This window comes from Nycticebus coucang, chromosome 11, assembly GCF_027406575.1.
Source record: "Nycticebus coucang isolate mNycCou1 chromosome 11, mNycCou1.pri, whole genome shotgun sequence".
NCBI lineage: Eukaryota > Metazoa > Chordata > Mammalia > Primates > Lorisidae > Nycticebus > Nycticebus coucang.
In genome coordinates, this window is record NC_069790.1 from 105,728,849 (window position 1) to 105,744,393 (window position 15,545).

The 15,545-nt window shown below is 53.3% G+C and overlaps 1 protein-coding gene across 1 annotated transcript in view; it reads left to right on the forward strand.

Moving 5' to 3' along the window:
- Nucleotides 1–15,545, forward strand: part of LOC128598383 (plexin-A4-like) — a 79,298-nt gene that overhangs the window by 15,049 nt on the left and 48,704 nt on the right. The window contains exons 5-11 of the mRNA XM_053608726.1: nucleotides 971–1,088; nucleotides 8,010–8,146; nucleotides 9,350–9,514; nucleotides 12,521–12,614; nucleotides 13,103–13,342; nucleotides 13,976–14,125; nucleotides 14,950–15,184. Coding sequence (XP_053464701.1) covers nucleotides 971–1,088; nucleotides 8,010–8,146; nucleotides 9,350–9,514; nucleotides 12,521–12,614; nucleotides 13,103–13,342; nucleotides 13,976–14,125; nucleotides 14,950–15,184 — 1,139 coding nt within the window. The remainder of the gene's footprint in view (nucleotides 1–970; nucleotides 1,089–8,009; nucleotides 8,147–9,349; nucleotides 9,515–12,520; nucleotides 12,615–13,102; nucleotides 13,343–13,975; nucleotides 14,126–14,949; nucleotides 15,185–15,545) is intronic.

Below are 15,545 nucleotides of genomic sequence, written 5' to 3' on the forward strand. Positions count from 1 at the left end.
CCATCAGAGCTGTCATCGTATGGCACACAAAAACATGCAATGACAATAATGAACGTCACTCAGCAAGACACCACCAGACACTGACACAAACGCAGCTGTGAGACTCTGATATACCAAAGTGATGAAACTTAGTTGTCACACCTTGGAGGATGGCAGCTCCGATGGGCATTCCAGAAAAAGAGTTCCAAAATTGCTTTGCAGGGGGGACGAGGTGCTGGTGATGGTGTGCAGCTTCCCACACACCTTCCCAAGGGGAGGACTTCCAAGGTGACAGTGGTGGTGTTCAGCAATGCGGTCTGTAGCCCTTTTTCTAGGATGAGCTCACGGACTTGTCAGACCTCGCATATGTGTCTATGTCTGCAAGACTATAAATACCAAATTTTCGAGTAGCTGGGGGGGAAGAAAAAGGCACCCCCTCCTTACTGCCACGCTTCTGTATTGTTTGTTTTTAAAGGGTATGAACATTTTTGAAATTAAAGCAATCAAAGTTTTTAAAAGGGGAAAGTTTTAAACACACACATGTATTTCCTCAGCCAGCCTGGAAGCTGGAGCTGGCTGGGCGCAGAGGAGCACTTCACTGAGGCACCCCAAGCCTTGAGAGGTCTAGGTGAGGACCCCAAAGAGCTTAGGTCAGCTCCAAGTTTTATGCTTGACTTGCTTGGAGCCTTGGGTAGGTCACTTTACCTCTCCGGGCTCTGCCAGCTCTATTCCCTGAGCTGTGGCCAAATCCTCCCATCTAGTTAACAATTGAGAGGATAATCATGAATTAGGGACCAAGCGACTGAGGTCAAAACATAGGACCCCCACTTCTAGGGTCCCTCAACATTTCCTCCTGCAGGGAACAATCAGGTTATAACTTTACCACCTTCTCCCTGCAATTCCTGAGATGTTACGGCAGGGTCGGTGCTATGAGGCACAGGGTCGTACCTGGGAGTCCTGTGACCCACAGGGTCCCCTCTCCTCCCTGCAGGATCGTGTGTGAGATGGGGGAAGCCAAGCCCAGCCAGCATGCAGGCTTTGTGGAGATCTGCGTGGCCGTGTGTCGGCCCGAGTTCATGGCCCGGTCCTCACAGCTCTACTACTTCATGGTGAGTCCTGGCCACCCACAGCCTGCCAGGGTGCTGCTCACAAACCTCATGACCATGATTGCCAGGTCCCTGCAGACCACTGTGGGCCAATCCAGGGCAAGAAACCCCAGGAAAGGCCCCTTAAATTCATGGGAGTCCTGGAATCAAATCCAGCCCTCTCTGTGCCTCACTGTGTGGCTACAGGTAAGTTGCTGAGGCTCTCGGGCCCAGGGTCCCCATGTGGCTGGGTGGCACAGCAGGCAGGGAGAACATGGAGTGGAGCCTGGGCTCTGCCACTTCCTCCCTGGGTGGACTCGGGCAACTTACTCGATATTTCATGCCTCAGCATCTTCATTTTGTAAAATGGGGATAATACAAACATCTACCCCACGATCTTGTGAAAATTACATAGAATGTGTTTTTCACACACACTTCTAGTATCGTTTCCTTTTATTATTTCTATGATTGCCAACATCACTTCTGCTCCCTGGCCTATCCCTGGTGCTCATGGCCCATCATCCCATCACCCTCACTCCCCCATTCACCCCAACGTCTCAGTCCATTTTCTGCTTCTGTAGCAGATTACCTGGGACTGAGTGATTTATAAAGAAAAGACGTTTATTTGGCTCATGGTCCCAGAGGCCGGGAAGTCCAGGAATGAGGATGTGCATCTGGGGAGGGCCCTCTGGCTGAGCCATCTCATTCACAGTAGAAGGGGGAAGGGCAAGAGAGTCGTCAGAAAGACAGGGCCAGACTCACTTTTAGAACAAGCCCACTCTCATGGTAATGGACCGACTCCTGTGGTGGGGACGTCAATCGCCTCTCAAAGGTCGTGCACCACAGCACTGTTGCATTGGGGATTAAGCTTCCAACACATGGGTGGGGGGCACATTCAAAGCACCTATTCACTCACCATCATCCCATCCCATGGCCTCCTTACCCCTCCCCACATCTCATTCCCCCAGCCGGCCACCTGCCACCTCCTTCCACCCACCTCTCAGTCACCAGCCCTTCCCCATCCCAGCGCCCACCCCCGGGATCTCACCCCAATCCTCACATTCACTCCGGCTGGGCCCCTCCCATCCCTGGAAGCCCTGCCTGGCAGATGGTTCTGGGAGACAGGGCTTTGGGACCTTCTCAGCCTGTGATTACGGGATGGTGGAGACTTGAACACCTTCTCTGCCACTCATGGCCCTGAGCTGCTTTCAGAAGCTGGACGCCTGAAGTAATGGGTTTTCTGCCTGGGCAGGAAGCACCCTGGAACATGTCAGGGAAGTCCAGCTGCACCCTCTCTCTCCCTCCCTTCTTCACCAGTCTTCCCTTCCTCCTTCCTTCTCTCAGCTGCCCTCCTTCCATTTATCACCTTGCACGACACCTCTCACCAGGTCACTTGATACACTCTTGTTTGAGGTGAATCTTCTTTGAGTTGATGGCTCTGGCTCAGCCTACAGTCTAGGAGGGGAGACAAGGCCCACCAGGCGTGAGAGCTTGAACACAGACTTGATGGGGTCAGGGTCGGGGCCACACCTCAGAGAGCTGGGAGTCTGCAGCTCATCTCCCCACCTCTGGACAGGGCTGGCTGTCACTGAGCACACACAGGAAGTCGTATAAGGAAAACAACATTTGTATATGGTGGGTTCACAGAGGTGTCTTTTAAACAAACGTATTTGTTTAGGATTCAGACCCCCACTTTCTTCTGAAAGCACAGAAGTTATTTCTAGGCTAGACCCAATATACATTAAGATAACTTGTGATGAACATATGTATGTTTATACATAAGGCATGTATATATTTTGTATATTACATATACATAGAAAGAAAGAGAGATTGAGACCAGAGGTGACACTTGCCAGGTATTTGCTGGCTGGTATCAGCCATGAAATCTGGCTCTGAAATGACCTGGCAGCTGAGGCAAAATGGGGGGAAATGGCCACATGCCCACAGCAGGCCCTGAGCTTCCTCGGCCGGTCGACTGCCCAGAAGAGTTTTCTACCCTCTGGTCTTTGGCAGTGGCCCTGGATGAAGCCACTAGGGCGCTCTGACCTCATTAAGCTTTGAGCCTCAGCTGCCTCCATCTTGGGCTTCCAGACAGGTCTCTGCCTCTGCGGCCACATCAGGCCACAGCTGCCCGGGTGTCCCACCACCATCTCCATGGGGCCCACCTGGGCTGTCAGCTCTTTTAGACAATGCATCCTCCTCTCGTGGCCACCCCCTCAGTGGCCTGTCCCCTAGGCCTGCAGTGCTGGTGGGCTGTGGCTCAGCTTCCTTTAATTCCTGACATCAACCCAGCAGCATGTTCTGGAATCTTCCTTTTCCCATTCTCTTTGCCACCACAAGGGCCTCCTTACATTTTTTCCTTGCCTTTCTCTCTGAACCCCTTGTAGTCCGTCTCCCACTGCAGAAATGCCATTAGGAAGAGCTGAGGCTCTCATAGCCTATGAGATGTTGTCCAGGCTCCTGGCCTGGCCGCCCGCCATCCGGTCCCACTTCTCCAGCCTCTGCCTCCCCTGCTGGCCTCCCTTCCCCATCTTCTTCCCCTGGCTGACCAACCAGGGCCTCATTTCTCAGAGCCCTGAACATGCAGACCTGAGGTGCAGGTGCCCACGGCCCCTGAGACTCAGCCCTCACAGGGCCTCCATGGGTCCTCGCTGTGCCCTACTCCTCTTGCCAGAGTGGACCCCTCCCCCACTCCTGCAGAGACTAATTAAATCAACCTCCTCAGCATCTCCCCAGGCAATTCTGAAGTGCATCCTGGACTGATGACCCCGGCCTGCCGGGAAATGACAGTCCTGTGCCCTGTGCCCTCCGTTCTCTGTTTAATGCTTATAGCGCACCTGTGTGGCAGACATTGGACAGTCCCTCTGCTCTCAGGAAAGGTCTCCTCTTGCCCATGTGCTCATTTCTACCCCAGAGAGGGCTGTGGTTTAATTTAGGACATTAAGGGAGGCTTCACTGAAGAAGCTGGATGGAGAGAGAGGATTGGTACCAGGCAGAACAGGCTCTTCCACTTGTGGGAGGCTGTTCTAGGCAAGTGCAGCAAAGGACAGGAGCAGAGGAAGGACAGGGAAGGGGAGGAGGACATGTTGGGGCAGGTAAGTCAGGGAAGGTGACACTGGGTGCCACAGGCAGTTAGGCTTTGGTCCCAGAGGCTCAGACTTGAATCCTTTTCTGTGTGAGGGGCCACATGCCTGTGCGGGAAGTCTTCCAGGGAGGAGGAATACTGGGAGGCTCCCCCCACAGAGCTCCCAGGAGTTCAGGGTGGGAGTAAGGGGCAGATATCCCCAGGGGTCTCCTCAGGAGTCCGGCAGGGACAAATCCCCCTCTGCCATGCTCCCCAGCATCTCACAGCCCTCGCGGCCCACCTCCCCACCTTCCCACTCAGCAGAGCCACTCAGGGGCAGCACTCTTGGGGCCTCACACATGGAAACTCCCAGCCCCCAGAGTCCTGGCACAGCTGAGGAGCCCCTCCCCAGTGCCAAGGTTAGGGGTTTCCATCCACAATCAGGCCAGACTCTATGGGTTTATTCACCCCGAACCCAAATGCCAAGGCTCAGTTGTCACCGCTGTCTCCAGAGGTCTCCATGCAGGAATCATCCCCCCCACTTCCCTCTACCTCCATCATGGAGCCAAGTGAAGAGGTGGCGAGTAATGCAGAATTTGATTTCCCATGCAAACCCACCGTGAAATATTTATGAAGCATGACTTGAATAATTAATAGTTTCTCACAACTCTAAAACATGTCTCCATAACATCCTCTCCCCACCCCGGAATCATTCCCCACCAGCCGGCCCCTGGATAGCACCACTGCAGGGCCCGCCGGGATTACTCACTTCTCTGCCTTCGAAGGCCCCTCAAGGCAGGCTGCCAGGAGCACCACCCCCATCTATTGTAACTTCCTTGGCTTTTCCTCCTTTTTAAAAATTTCACAATATTAAGGTATTACAAATGTTTTTGTTCCATGGATATTGTCGAAGGAAAAGAAGCCATGCTCTGTGAAATACTTTGAAGACATTTATCCGGAGCCAAATATGAGGACCATGGCCCGGAGCCACGCCCAAGAAGCCTTGAGCAGGTGGACTCACGGTGGTGCAGTTACAGTTTGGTTTTACACATTTCAGCAAGACAAGAATTACGAGTAAAGTCATAAATGAAAGGTGGGGCACTCCACCGGCAAAGATCTCACAGACCACCAAGGCTTGTACAAGAGGTTTTTATTGGCAAGGGAGGGATGCTGCAGAGCAGCACCAAGGAGGAGAGAAAAGAAGAGAGAGAGGAGAGAAAAGAGAGAGGAAAGTGGCAGGGGGTGGGTGGGGGAGATGGAGACCGAGAGAGACAGAGAGAGAGGAGAGAGCATGCGTGGGAGAGTGAGCTAATAGGTTCGGTTAAGGGAAGTCTTAGAATGGTGATGGGAGGGTAGAATAGCCAATAAGGAGTTACTGCCCTGGCCAGAAGAGGCGTTAGGGGCAGGCCATAGTTAATCTTGGTCTGTAGAAAGTAGGAGAGGCTTTTCTGGGGGAGGGGCTTTCTCTGGAGCGATTATCTAACAATAAATCAGTACATAAAAGACATACATTGGATTGGGCTATCTCAAAGCTGGGTGGAGTGGGGGTGTGTGTATAGGTTATAGGTAGATTTAAAGATTTTTTAGCTGACAATTGGCTGAAAAGTTAGGCTCTGTCTATTAGGCCATGAGTCACGGAAAGGAATGCTGAGTTAAGATAAAGGTCTTAATCAGAGACAAACCACAGGACAAGTGCCCAGACTCAAGTTGTTCATTGTGAATATTGCAAACCTGCAGACAAGTTTTGCATGGCCTTAATCTATGTTAATGAGTCACAAAAGGCAGGGGACATGATGAAAATGTATGGTCATCTTTCTCAGCTAGCGACTCAGTTTTAGGAAATCCTGTCAGCCAAGAGGGGGTCCAGTCAGTCACCCGCTGCAGGGGGCACCTTAGGATTTATTTCAGTTCACAATATCTTGTATAAATCTTGATTTTCACTGTATCTCTCTAGTGCAATCCCTGACTTGAAGCCCATGTGCAAGGACTCTCTCTTTCTCTCTCACACTTTCTCTGCCCTCTCTGGGGAAGTCAGGGGTGCCCATTTAGAGACATACAAGCTACAGAACAAGAAAACTCTCAATGACCTTAGAGATAACCACTTTTTGGCCTACACCCTTGATCTTGTGACCAGGGAGGTTAAATGTCTTAACTGGAGTCACACAGCATGATCCAGGCAGATCTGAGAAGGAAGACCTTTTCCCCCAGCCTCATCCTACCATCTTCCTGGTCTTCATCTGAGCCAGGCACAAGTCCTTGGCTTAGCCCATGCTATAGGGAAGTGAGATCTGGGCTTCAGAGACAGGGCCCTGGCTGGGAGCTAGTTAAGGCAGGCCTGGGGCCGCAGTCAGCGTGTGTCCCCAGACCAGGGCGATCATGTGCCAGGAGGCAGGTGGGCGGGCTCCACTGGGGCCTCTCTTCTTCTCTGGAGGTGTCACTGATGGGGGCAACTCTGAGAGGAGGTGGCCAGCCTGCCGGCTTCAGCAGGTTGACTTTCTGGGCTGAATTCTTTAAGGGGGAGGTGGTTGGGGAAGGGAGAGAGAATCTTCATTTAAATGCAGATACGGGCTTCTCACCTGGGACTGAGGAAAGTTTTTCCATTAAAATGCTAATGAAAGAACAAACTGTAACTCCAAATTCCCAGCTCCCCCTCCCGGCCTCCACCATGAACCCTGACTCCTCATTCGTCCCATTCTGGCCGAGGGCTACAGTCAGCCCTTGACAGCTACCAATCCTTTTTTCTTCTTTCCCTGAGTTTCCCTGGGGCCCTCCCATCCCATTTCTCTGCCCCTGGGTGCTGTGACCAGCTTTCTGAAGAGTTCTGTGAAAGGGACAAGTCACCTTTCCAAAAACAGAGTCTGTAGACTGGAGAGTAGTTGAGAACCAGAGCTCTGGAGTCAGATCTCACTTGTGCCACTTTTTATGTGTGTGATCTTGGAAAACTTACTAGTATCTCTGAATCTCATCTGTAAAATAGGTAATAATACCTACTTGGTAGAACTGATTGGTGACTGAATTGTATACGCATGTATCTATTGCTACAGATGAAAAACAGCCTAACACTTAAAAAATCAGTACATGGAAGCTATTATTATTAATATACGAACTCTCAAGGTCCAGAACATTGCCTCGCTACACTGCTAAACAGAAAAAGAGAGAGAGAGAGAGAGAGAGATTTAAAGAGATTTAATCTGAGCTGAGTATGTGTGATCATGGCCCAGGGCCCATCAGATCTTGAGCAAGTGGTCCCAAGGTGGTGAGATGACGGTTTGTTTTAAACATACCAGGGACACGGGGATTGCAGGCAAAATCACAAATCAATACATGGAAGGTGTACATTGGCCCAAAGAAGGATGGAGGCTTATAGTTTGTAGGTGGGTTCAAAGATCCTTCGATTTATAATGGTTAAAGAAATAAAGCTTTGTTTAAAGGATTGGAGTGTTTTAAATTAGGATAAGAAGTTAATCAGAGAAAGGCCTCAATAGCTAAGTAATCTGTTAAGCAAATTGATGCCTGGAGGTGATTTAACCTTTGCCCTCCATGGCCTTAGGTCTTGTTAGTAATTTATCCTCTTATTTGTCCCAGAGTCTGTTTTGTCACTCTTAGTGCTTCTGTTTGACATTAATGCTGGTCAGTTGTTCTATCTGAACTCTAAAAGGGAGGTGGCATAGGAGACATGGAACTCAGGTTTGGGGCTTTTCTAGGGTCCCTGGCCAAGAGGGGGATAGCAGGGTTCTTAGGATTTTATTTCAGTTCACAACACAATCCTAGCAAAACTGCCCTGACTAAATATTCCAGCAGGTGGCTGGGGCAGTCGGGGAGGGGCTCAGGCCTGCCCCGAGCCTCCTCCACCCCTTCCTGGTGGTGTCCTTTCTACACAGACGCTGACTCTCTCAGACCTGAAGCCCAGCCGGGGGCCCATGTCTGGGGGCACCCAAGTGACCATCACCGGCACCAACCTAAATGCTGGCAGCAATGTGGTGGTGATGTTCGGGAAGCAGCCCTGCCTCTTCCGCAGGTAACCCCCTCCCTGCAGCTCTGGGTGGGGCAGGGTTAGACAGGAGAATCACCTCCGGTCAACTTGGGTGCCCTGTAGAGTGGGGCCAGGCTGCCAAAGGCAGGGACTTCCTATGCTAACTCCTTGGAAGCACCTCCTTTTCCCCACGGAAGTGGCTATTTTCTTTGGGAGAGGACTTGGCTCAGTCTGGAGGCCTGTCTGGCTGCCCCATCTGGAAGGCCCATCATGCTCAGCCTCTTCATTTAGTGCCCATGGCACCCGCTCTGCAGGACCCTGGGGTGGCTGGAAGTTTGGACTCTACGACTAAAGCCTGTTTACCAGAATCAGGTCCTCTCCAGGAGCTGCAGAGCCAGCAGGGCCTGCTGAGAGCTGATGGGAGCAGCAACCCATCAGGGTTGATCCCCCTGAGGGCAGTTGACTGTGCTTCCCCTGGTCCCACTGTGCAAAGATAGCCAGGCCACCTGCCATGAGCCAGCAGCCTGGAGGGGAGGAGTGAAGTCAGAGATATTTCCAGTGAGGACTCAGGGAGATGTGGCCCGGGTGTACCCTCTGCTGACCTGGGGTTCTCTAGAGAGAAGATTTCTGCAGGAGCTATTTTGAGGGCTGGGACAGACTCCAAGTCAGACCAGGCCAGGTCATGCAGTGTTCAAGAAGCAATTATTCTGACACTCCTTAGAATGGTAAGGAAGACTTTATTCAGAACTGTTGCAATCGATGTCAAGACTGCCTCGATAGGAGAGAGAGATCAGGCCCATTGGATTTACAGCCAATGAGCAGAGTGGGGGTCAAGGGTGGAAATCACTAAGAGGAGGGCAGGCAGGGGTTAGGGGCCCCTTGCTAAACTGATGATGACTCTGGCCAGATGCAGGCCAGGGTGAGCAGACATCAAGACATGAGGCATTTGATCAGTTATCAGAAGTGATCACATATCAAATGCAGAAGAGGGGGGTTCTTGCCAAACAGACCTTGATAGGATTCTTCCCAAGAACAGGGCTAGGCAGGCCAAAGACCCAAGTACAAGGCCAGGTTGAAAAGTGAGCTCAGAGGAGCCCATCCAAAGTTTGGTCAGGGAGAGCATCTTTGTCACTGGCCCTCAAGCTCTGTATCTAGGGCAGCGTTCACCCATGGCCTCTGAGGACCCCCGACCCAGGGCCACTGTCCTCTTCAACACTGAGGCACCCAGCTCTGTCTCCTTCTCTCCAGGCGATCTCCATCCTACATTATCTGCAACACCACGTCCTCAGATGAGGTGCTGGAGATGAAGGTGACAGTGCAGGTGGACAGGGCCAAGATCCACCAGGACCTGGTCTTCCAGTACGTGGAGGACCCGACCATCGTGCGCATTGAGCCAGAGTGGAGCATCGTCAGGTAGGAGCTGCCTGAGTGGATCTCAGTGTCTCCACACCTCAGTTTCCCCTCCTAACTCTCAAAGCTGAGGAGAGTTCTGGGGCCCTGGCTTGGGGGACTGATGAACTGGGTTTGGTTCCAAGCACCCCCAAATCAGGCCTTTGTACTGTGACTCCCTTCCCTCCACTGGAAGCATTCATGCAGGACCTGGCCTAGATGCCAAGCTCTGACCAATAAGATCCTACCTCCCTAGTTCAGGGACTGGCGCTGTGCTGGGGTCCCTGTCTCCTCCCCATAGTGATGACTGGGGGACCCGTGCACTCTGCTCACTTCTGGCAAAAGTGGGCAATAACTCTTCAGGCTGGGGGTGAGGAGAGGGAGTCAGATCAGACTCAACTTCTTATCCTGCCCTAGCAGGAAGCCATGTCTCGGCCCCGCAAACCCCGACAGAACACCCCCGTCCCCTGTTCCGTGTTCTTGGAACCTCCTGATAGCCAGTTCTTGCCTCGGCAGGACCTCTAAATGTCTGTTTACATTATCTTTCCCTCCGCAGCAAACCCTCAAGGGCTGAGTTGGTGTCCTGTCCCCTGCTCTTTCTGGGTGCCCAGCACAGAGCCACTGAATCCTTTCCAGAGGGAGGGGACCAGGCATTGGATGCGGTTAGGGCCTGGGGCAGGGCCTGGGGACCCTGGGTGCTGATCCTTCCTAGTCATTCACCTCCAACAGGTTGCACACTCTTCCTGGGCCTCCACCACTCTGGGGACTCCAGAGTCTCTAGTGTCTCTGGGTGGTGAGTCTCACTTCAGGAGAGGAGCTGCAGGTACATGGCAGAACACAGGGGCTGAGAAGGTGCTGCAGAGCCCCCTCTCTGCAAGGCTTGTGAGATCACTGGTAAAGCAACCTCAGGGGCTGCATGGGGATAGAACAAGGTCTTCTGCTCAGAGGAGGTATCTCAGCCCTACTCCACTGCTTACCAGCCTGGTGACCTCAGCTAACCTCCCAGAGCCCCTCACTTGCCACCCCTCACAGGCACTGAGGGAGTTAGAGAGACAGAAAGGCACAGTGCACTGTCCATCCCTGCTGGGTGCACACCCACCCCCACCCCCCACGTCTGCTTCTGGGGGAGTAAGTGAGCAGTGCACACGGAAGTGGCCTCTATGCCATGAGGTGGGGCAGGGATGCGCCCAGTCCAGGGAACAGCCTTTTAAACCAGAAGTCAGCAAACTGCAATCTGTGGGCCTAGTCTGGCTGGGCACTGCTCCTATAAAGTTTCATTGGCACACCGCCATGCTCATTCACACGCCTATTGTCCATAGCTGAGGAATTGCTACAGGGACCAAATGGACCATAAAGCCTAAAATGTTTACTACCTGGCTCTTTACAGAAAGAGTTTGCAACCCCCTGCTTTGAACCCAAAGAAGGGGCAACCACTGCCTGCTGAGCTGAGACTTACTTGTCCTCAGCAGTTGCTCGCAGGCCCAAACCTTCTGAGCTTTAGCCTTGATTTAAAGCAGATGCAGAACATGGGGCACATGGGGGAGGCCTCGGGGGAGTGGGGGGCTCTTCCTGGCTGACCCCAGGTTGCTGGCATAACCCTGTGCCTCGGTCAGTGTACTCTGCAGCTCTCTGAGGAACTCTAAGCCTGGTCCAATTCAGTTCTTCCTTGTGCCATTGCTGCAGAAATGGAGCTGCTGTCCCCGCATCATCTTGCTCACATCACCATTACCATTTTGACACATTCTGGGGCTGCCAGTTTACCCCTGGGATTGGCTTCAGTTAACGAGCCGATGCTAACGTGGGACTCTGCCCAAGCCATGATTTTGCCTCCTTTCCCAGCGGCCTGGGTTGCTAGCGAGCAGTGAGGGCGGACGTTTGGTAAATGCATGTCACGTTGGTGACTGAGAAGGTTGGAAAGATGGCTGCATGGCTGGACAAGCTCGTCTCCAGCACTGCCCTGGGCGGAGACACCTCTCTGGGCTTCAGTGGAATTTTCCTGTATGTGTGTGCACATGCACACGTATGCACATGTGTGCGTGTGTGTGTGTGTGTGTGTGTGTACAGAGGGAGGCGGTATAAAGATGAGCAGGCAGATAGATGGGTAGAGACAAATGTGCGTGTGGGTGTCACGGAATAATAACTTGCTAGCGCAAGATTCTGGTCGAAGATGCTCCTTGCCTGGGGGTTAGGTTGTTCCTTTTTTTTTTTTTTTTTTTTTTTGAGACAGGGTCCCACCCTATGTCCCTGAGCAGCGCTCACGCAGCCCCCGGCTGGGTTTTTCCATTTTTTTCATGAGTCAGGGTCTCACTGTCCTCACTTTTTTTTGAGTAGCTGCCAAGAATTCGATCCAGCAGAATGTTGCCCACCCCTCCCTGCCTGCTTCTTGACCAACCTAAGGATGGAAGGAGGGCACTGCCTCCCAGATGAACCTCCTAAGCCCTCCCCATCAGTGGTCCCGTGCCAGCCAAGGTACAGGAGACAGGAGCCTCAGAGCTTCTGTGTTCCTGAAGGTTCCTGAGTTCCTGGGGCCTCTGCCTTTCCCAGCTCTCAGCCTGACTGAAGACTGCAGGGTGGAAATGTATAGTACAATCGCCCTGGGGGGCAGGCTGTGCCAAGCCCCTGCAGGGTCCAGGAGGGAGATCTAGAGCAAGGCTTCCATTAGGTCACGGCCAGTGGGGGAAAAGTGCCAAGACTGGTGAGGACCCTGGCACAGGTTTGTGGAGAGGAAGCTGGCTCGGGTCAGAAGGACCTGGGGGTTTCTGTGGCCAGGGCCTCTATGAGGGGTCCACACCACAAATGTGCTCGGTGAAGGATGGCCACGGACAGCTGGCCATCACCGTCCTCCCCTCGGCTGCTGAGACGCTCACCCTTATAATTACTCAGTCAGCTTGTCATGCTTGTCCCCGTGAACATTACCATGCTGCCTGGTTATCACTGTCCTCACTGTCAAGGCTCAGCTCAATCAGCGTCATCATCAAGTACTTTTCCTATGCTTGTGATTTACACGCCTGCTCCTCTCTCCTGGGTTAGTGGGAACACACCCATCACCGTGTGGGGCACTCAGCTGGACCTCATACAGAACCCCCAGATCCGGGCCAAGCATGGAGGGAAGGAGCACATCAATGTGAGTCTGGGGCCCGGGCCCTGCTGCCCCTCTACAAGCTGCTTCCCCCTACAAGCTGCTTCCCCCCAGGGTGGGGGCCTCAAGGACTCAGGCAGCTCTGTCTGTACTGGGTGGCCACAGCCTATCGTACCTGCATGCTGAGATGGTGGGATAGACATGAGGGTGATCTCACCTCTTGGGTGCAGGCATGGAGGAATGATACTGTAGGAGTTTCCAAGCTTTCATTCCCTGATTTCTCCATCCTTCTGGTCCCATCCAACTGGTCCCTGCCACACTGACTGTGGGCAAAACTGGAGCTGGATGCCTCCCACAGAGCTTATTCCTGAGTGCCCCAGTGTGGGGTCTGGCTCCAGAGGCGCTGTGACCATCCACAGTCCTCTGACACCGATCATGGTATACCAAGGACCCCAGGAAGTCAGCATGTACACTGGGGTGGTGGGCATAGGGAGGACACCCTGCAAGGACCCCACCTCTGGCTTTCTCTGTAGATCTGTGAGCTTCTGAATGCTACTGAGATGACCTGCCAGGCTCCGGCCCTCGCTCTGAGTCCCGACCACCAGTCTGACCTGACCGAGAGGCCTGAGGAGTTTGGCTTCATCCTGGACAATGTCCAGTCCCTGCTGATCCTCAATAAGACTAACTTCACCTACTATCCAAACCCGGTGTTTGAGGCCTTTGGACCCTCGGGAATCCTGGAGCTCAAGCCTGGCACGTCCATCATCCTAAAGGTGAGGGAGGGTGGGGTTGGCAGGTGGGGAGAAAGGAGGGCGCTGCTGCTAGTCACAGACGGAGGCCAGAAGTCACAGGCGCCTGCCACATTTCACAACCGGCATCTCTTGCAGAAGTTACAGCAAAGCCCAGAGTCTGATAAATATTCTTTCTGCACCTGTGCTGGGAAGAAAATGTGCTTTACAGACCAGGTCCATGCAGGGCAGGCAGGTCCACCCTGGCTATTTGATTCCCAAGCTTTATTTGTCTCGAGAGACCAAAAACTGAGGTCAGAGGCGCATACTGCTTCCTCCCAGGCAGGCTTTTGCTAAGCACAGCATAGGGTTTCCTTGGAGCATGGATCACAAATTAATTTTAACTCATCTGACAACTTGAATCAACTAATAATGACAGACTCCGACTCTGTGTTGAGAAAGCTTCTGAAGCTGCATTTGGGATAAACTGAAAATAGTACTTCAATTATTGATTTTCTGCAGGCAGGAAGGAGGGATGGTGATATATACACCAAGGATATTTTGGACTTGTCACTAGCTCACAAGCAGGACAGGGCCTCTGGGTGAGAGCACCTGGCAGTCAGCCAGTAGCTGTGGTCCTGACTCTGGGTGGGGAAATGGGGTTTCCTGTCCATCTAGGGCAAGAACTTGATCCCGCCTGTGGCCGGGGGCAACGTGAAGCTGAACTACACTGTGCTAGTTGGGGAGAAGCCGTGCACCTTGACCGTGTCAGATGTGCAGCTGCTCTGCGAGTCCCCCAACCTCATTGGCAGGCACAAGACGGAGTGGGTACCATGGGTGCATTTGTGAGTGGGCCGTCTCCACCCCAGGCCACCCGAGCGTTCCAGCCCACCGTGAACTTCCCTTGTGGCACCCTCACCCTTCAAGTTCCTTCCTCCTGTCCCACTTCCAAACTTCTCTCTTCTGTATTTGTCATTCTTTCCATACTGGCTGGTGCAACAATAGAGCAATGCAAAGCAGCACAAAACGATGGGCCAGACCTGCTAGATCGAGGTGTCCAACCTTTTTTTTCCCCTCTGTGACACACTGGAAGAGTGAGAGTTGTCTGGGGCCATGCATTAAATACACCAACAATAAAGACAGCTGACTAGCAAAACGAAGGTCCGTGCATGCTTTTCATGATATCTGATACCACAAATAAGCAGAAAAAAGTCCTCACAAAATCAGCTGCAGCCCACAGGCCACAGGCTGGACACTCCTGTGCTAGACCCTCTACTATAGGCAAAAGAGCTTTCGGGAAGAAGGCCGTTGCTAGCCCAGGAGGTCCGCAATATCGTGTTCTGCGCTCACTTGCCCACTCCTCCAGTGGGGGTGAGTCTTAGGGAGTCAGTCACCAGTGTCCCGGCACATTGTGTTGAGGTCCCAGTGTGCACTGCTTCCTTATGATGACAACAGTGCTGAGTAGGGGACGTGCAGTTTTTCAGTTGGGGGTGGCCTCACGTGCCCCACCGCCCTTCGCCCTGCGGTCTGTTCTGCTGGCAGGGATGAGACTCCTCCCTGGCAGGGCTTTCCCCCATCCCGCCTGGGGGACCTGGACTACTCCCCGGGCTGACCCGCCCCCACACTGGCCCCTCTGCGTGGTCTGCCCCCAGGCCCGTGTCGGCGGCGTGGAGTACTCCCCGGGGATGGTGTACATCGCCCCAGACAGCCCGCTCGGCCTGCCCGCCATCATCAGCATCGCTGTGGCCGGCGGCCTCCTCCTCATCTTCATCGTGGCCGTGCTCATCGCCTACAAACGCAAGTCCCGAGAAAGCGACCTGACGCTGAAGCGGCTGCAGATGCAGATGGACAACCTGGAGTCCCGCGTAGCCCTGGAGTGCAAGGAAGGTACTGAGTGACCAGGTGGCCGCGGCCCCCGCTGAAGGCTGTGTGTGTCCCTGTGTGTGTGTGTCTCATATGCGAACAGGCCGGGCAGCAGTCAGCAGGGCTGATGGCCGGGGTCCTCCCTGCAGTGCCCGGAGCCCATGTTCCAGACCCTGTCCCTAGCAGCTCCACCCTGGCAACACCAGGTGCAGCTGAGGCCACTCTGCCCTCTCCCTGGAAGTGTGATTGGGATTATTTAAAACCCCGCTGGAGCAGCCACTAGACCCAGAGTCCCAGCTGGCCCAGTGGGCTTTGCACTCTACCCCAGGGAAGGCCTAGGGGTGTTTTTTTTTTTGTTGTTTGTTTTTTGCAGTTTGCGCCGGGG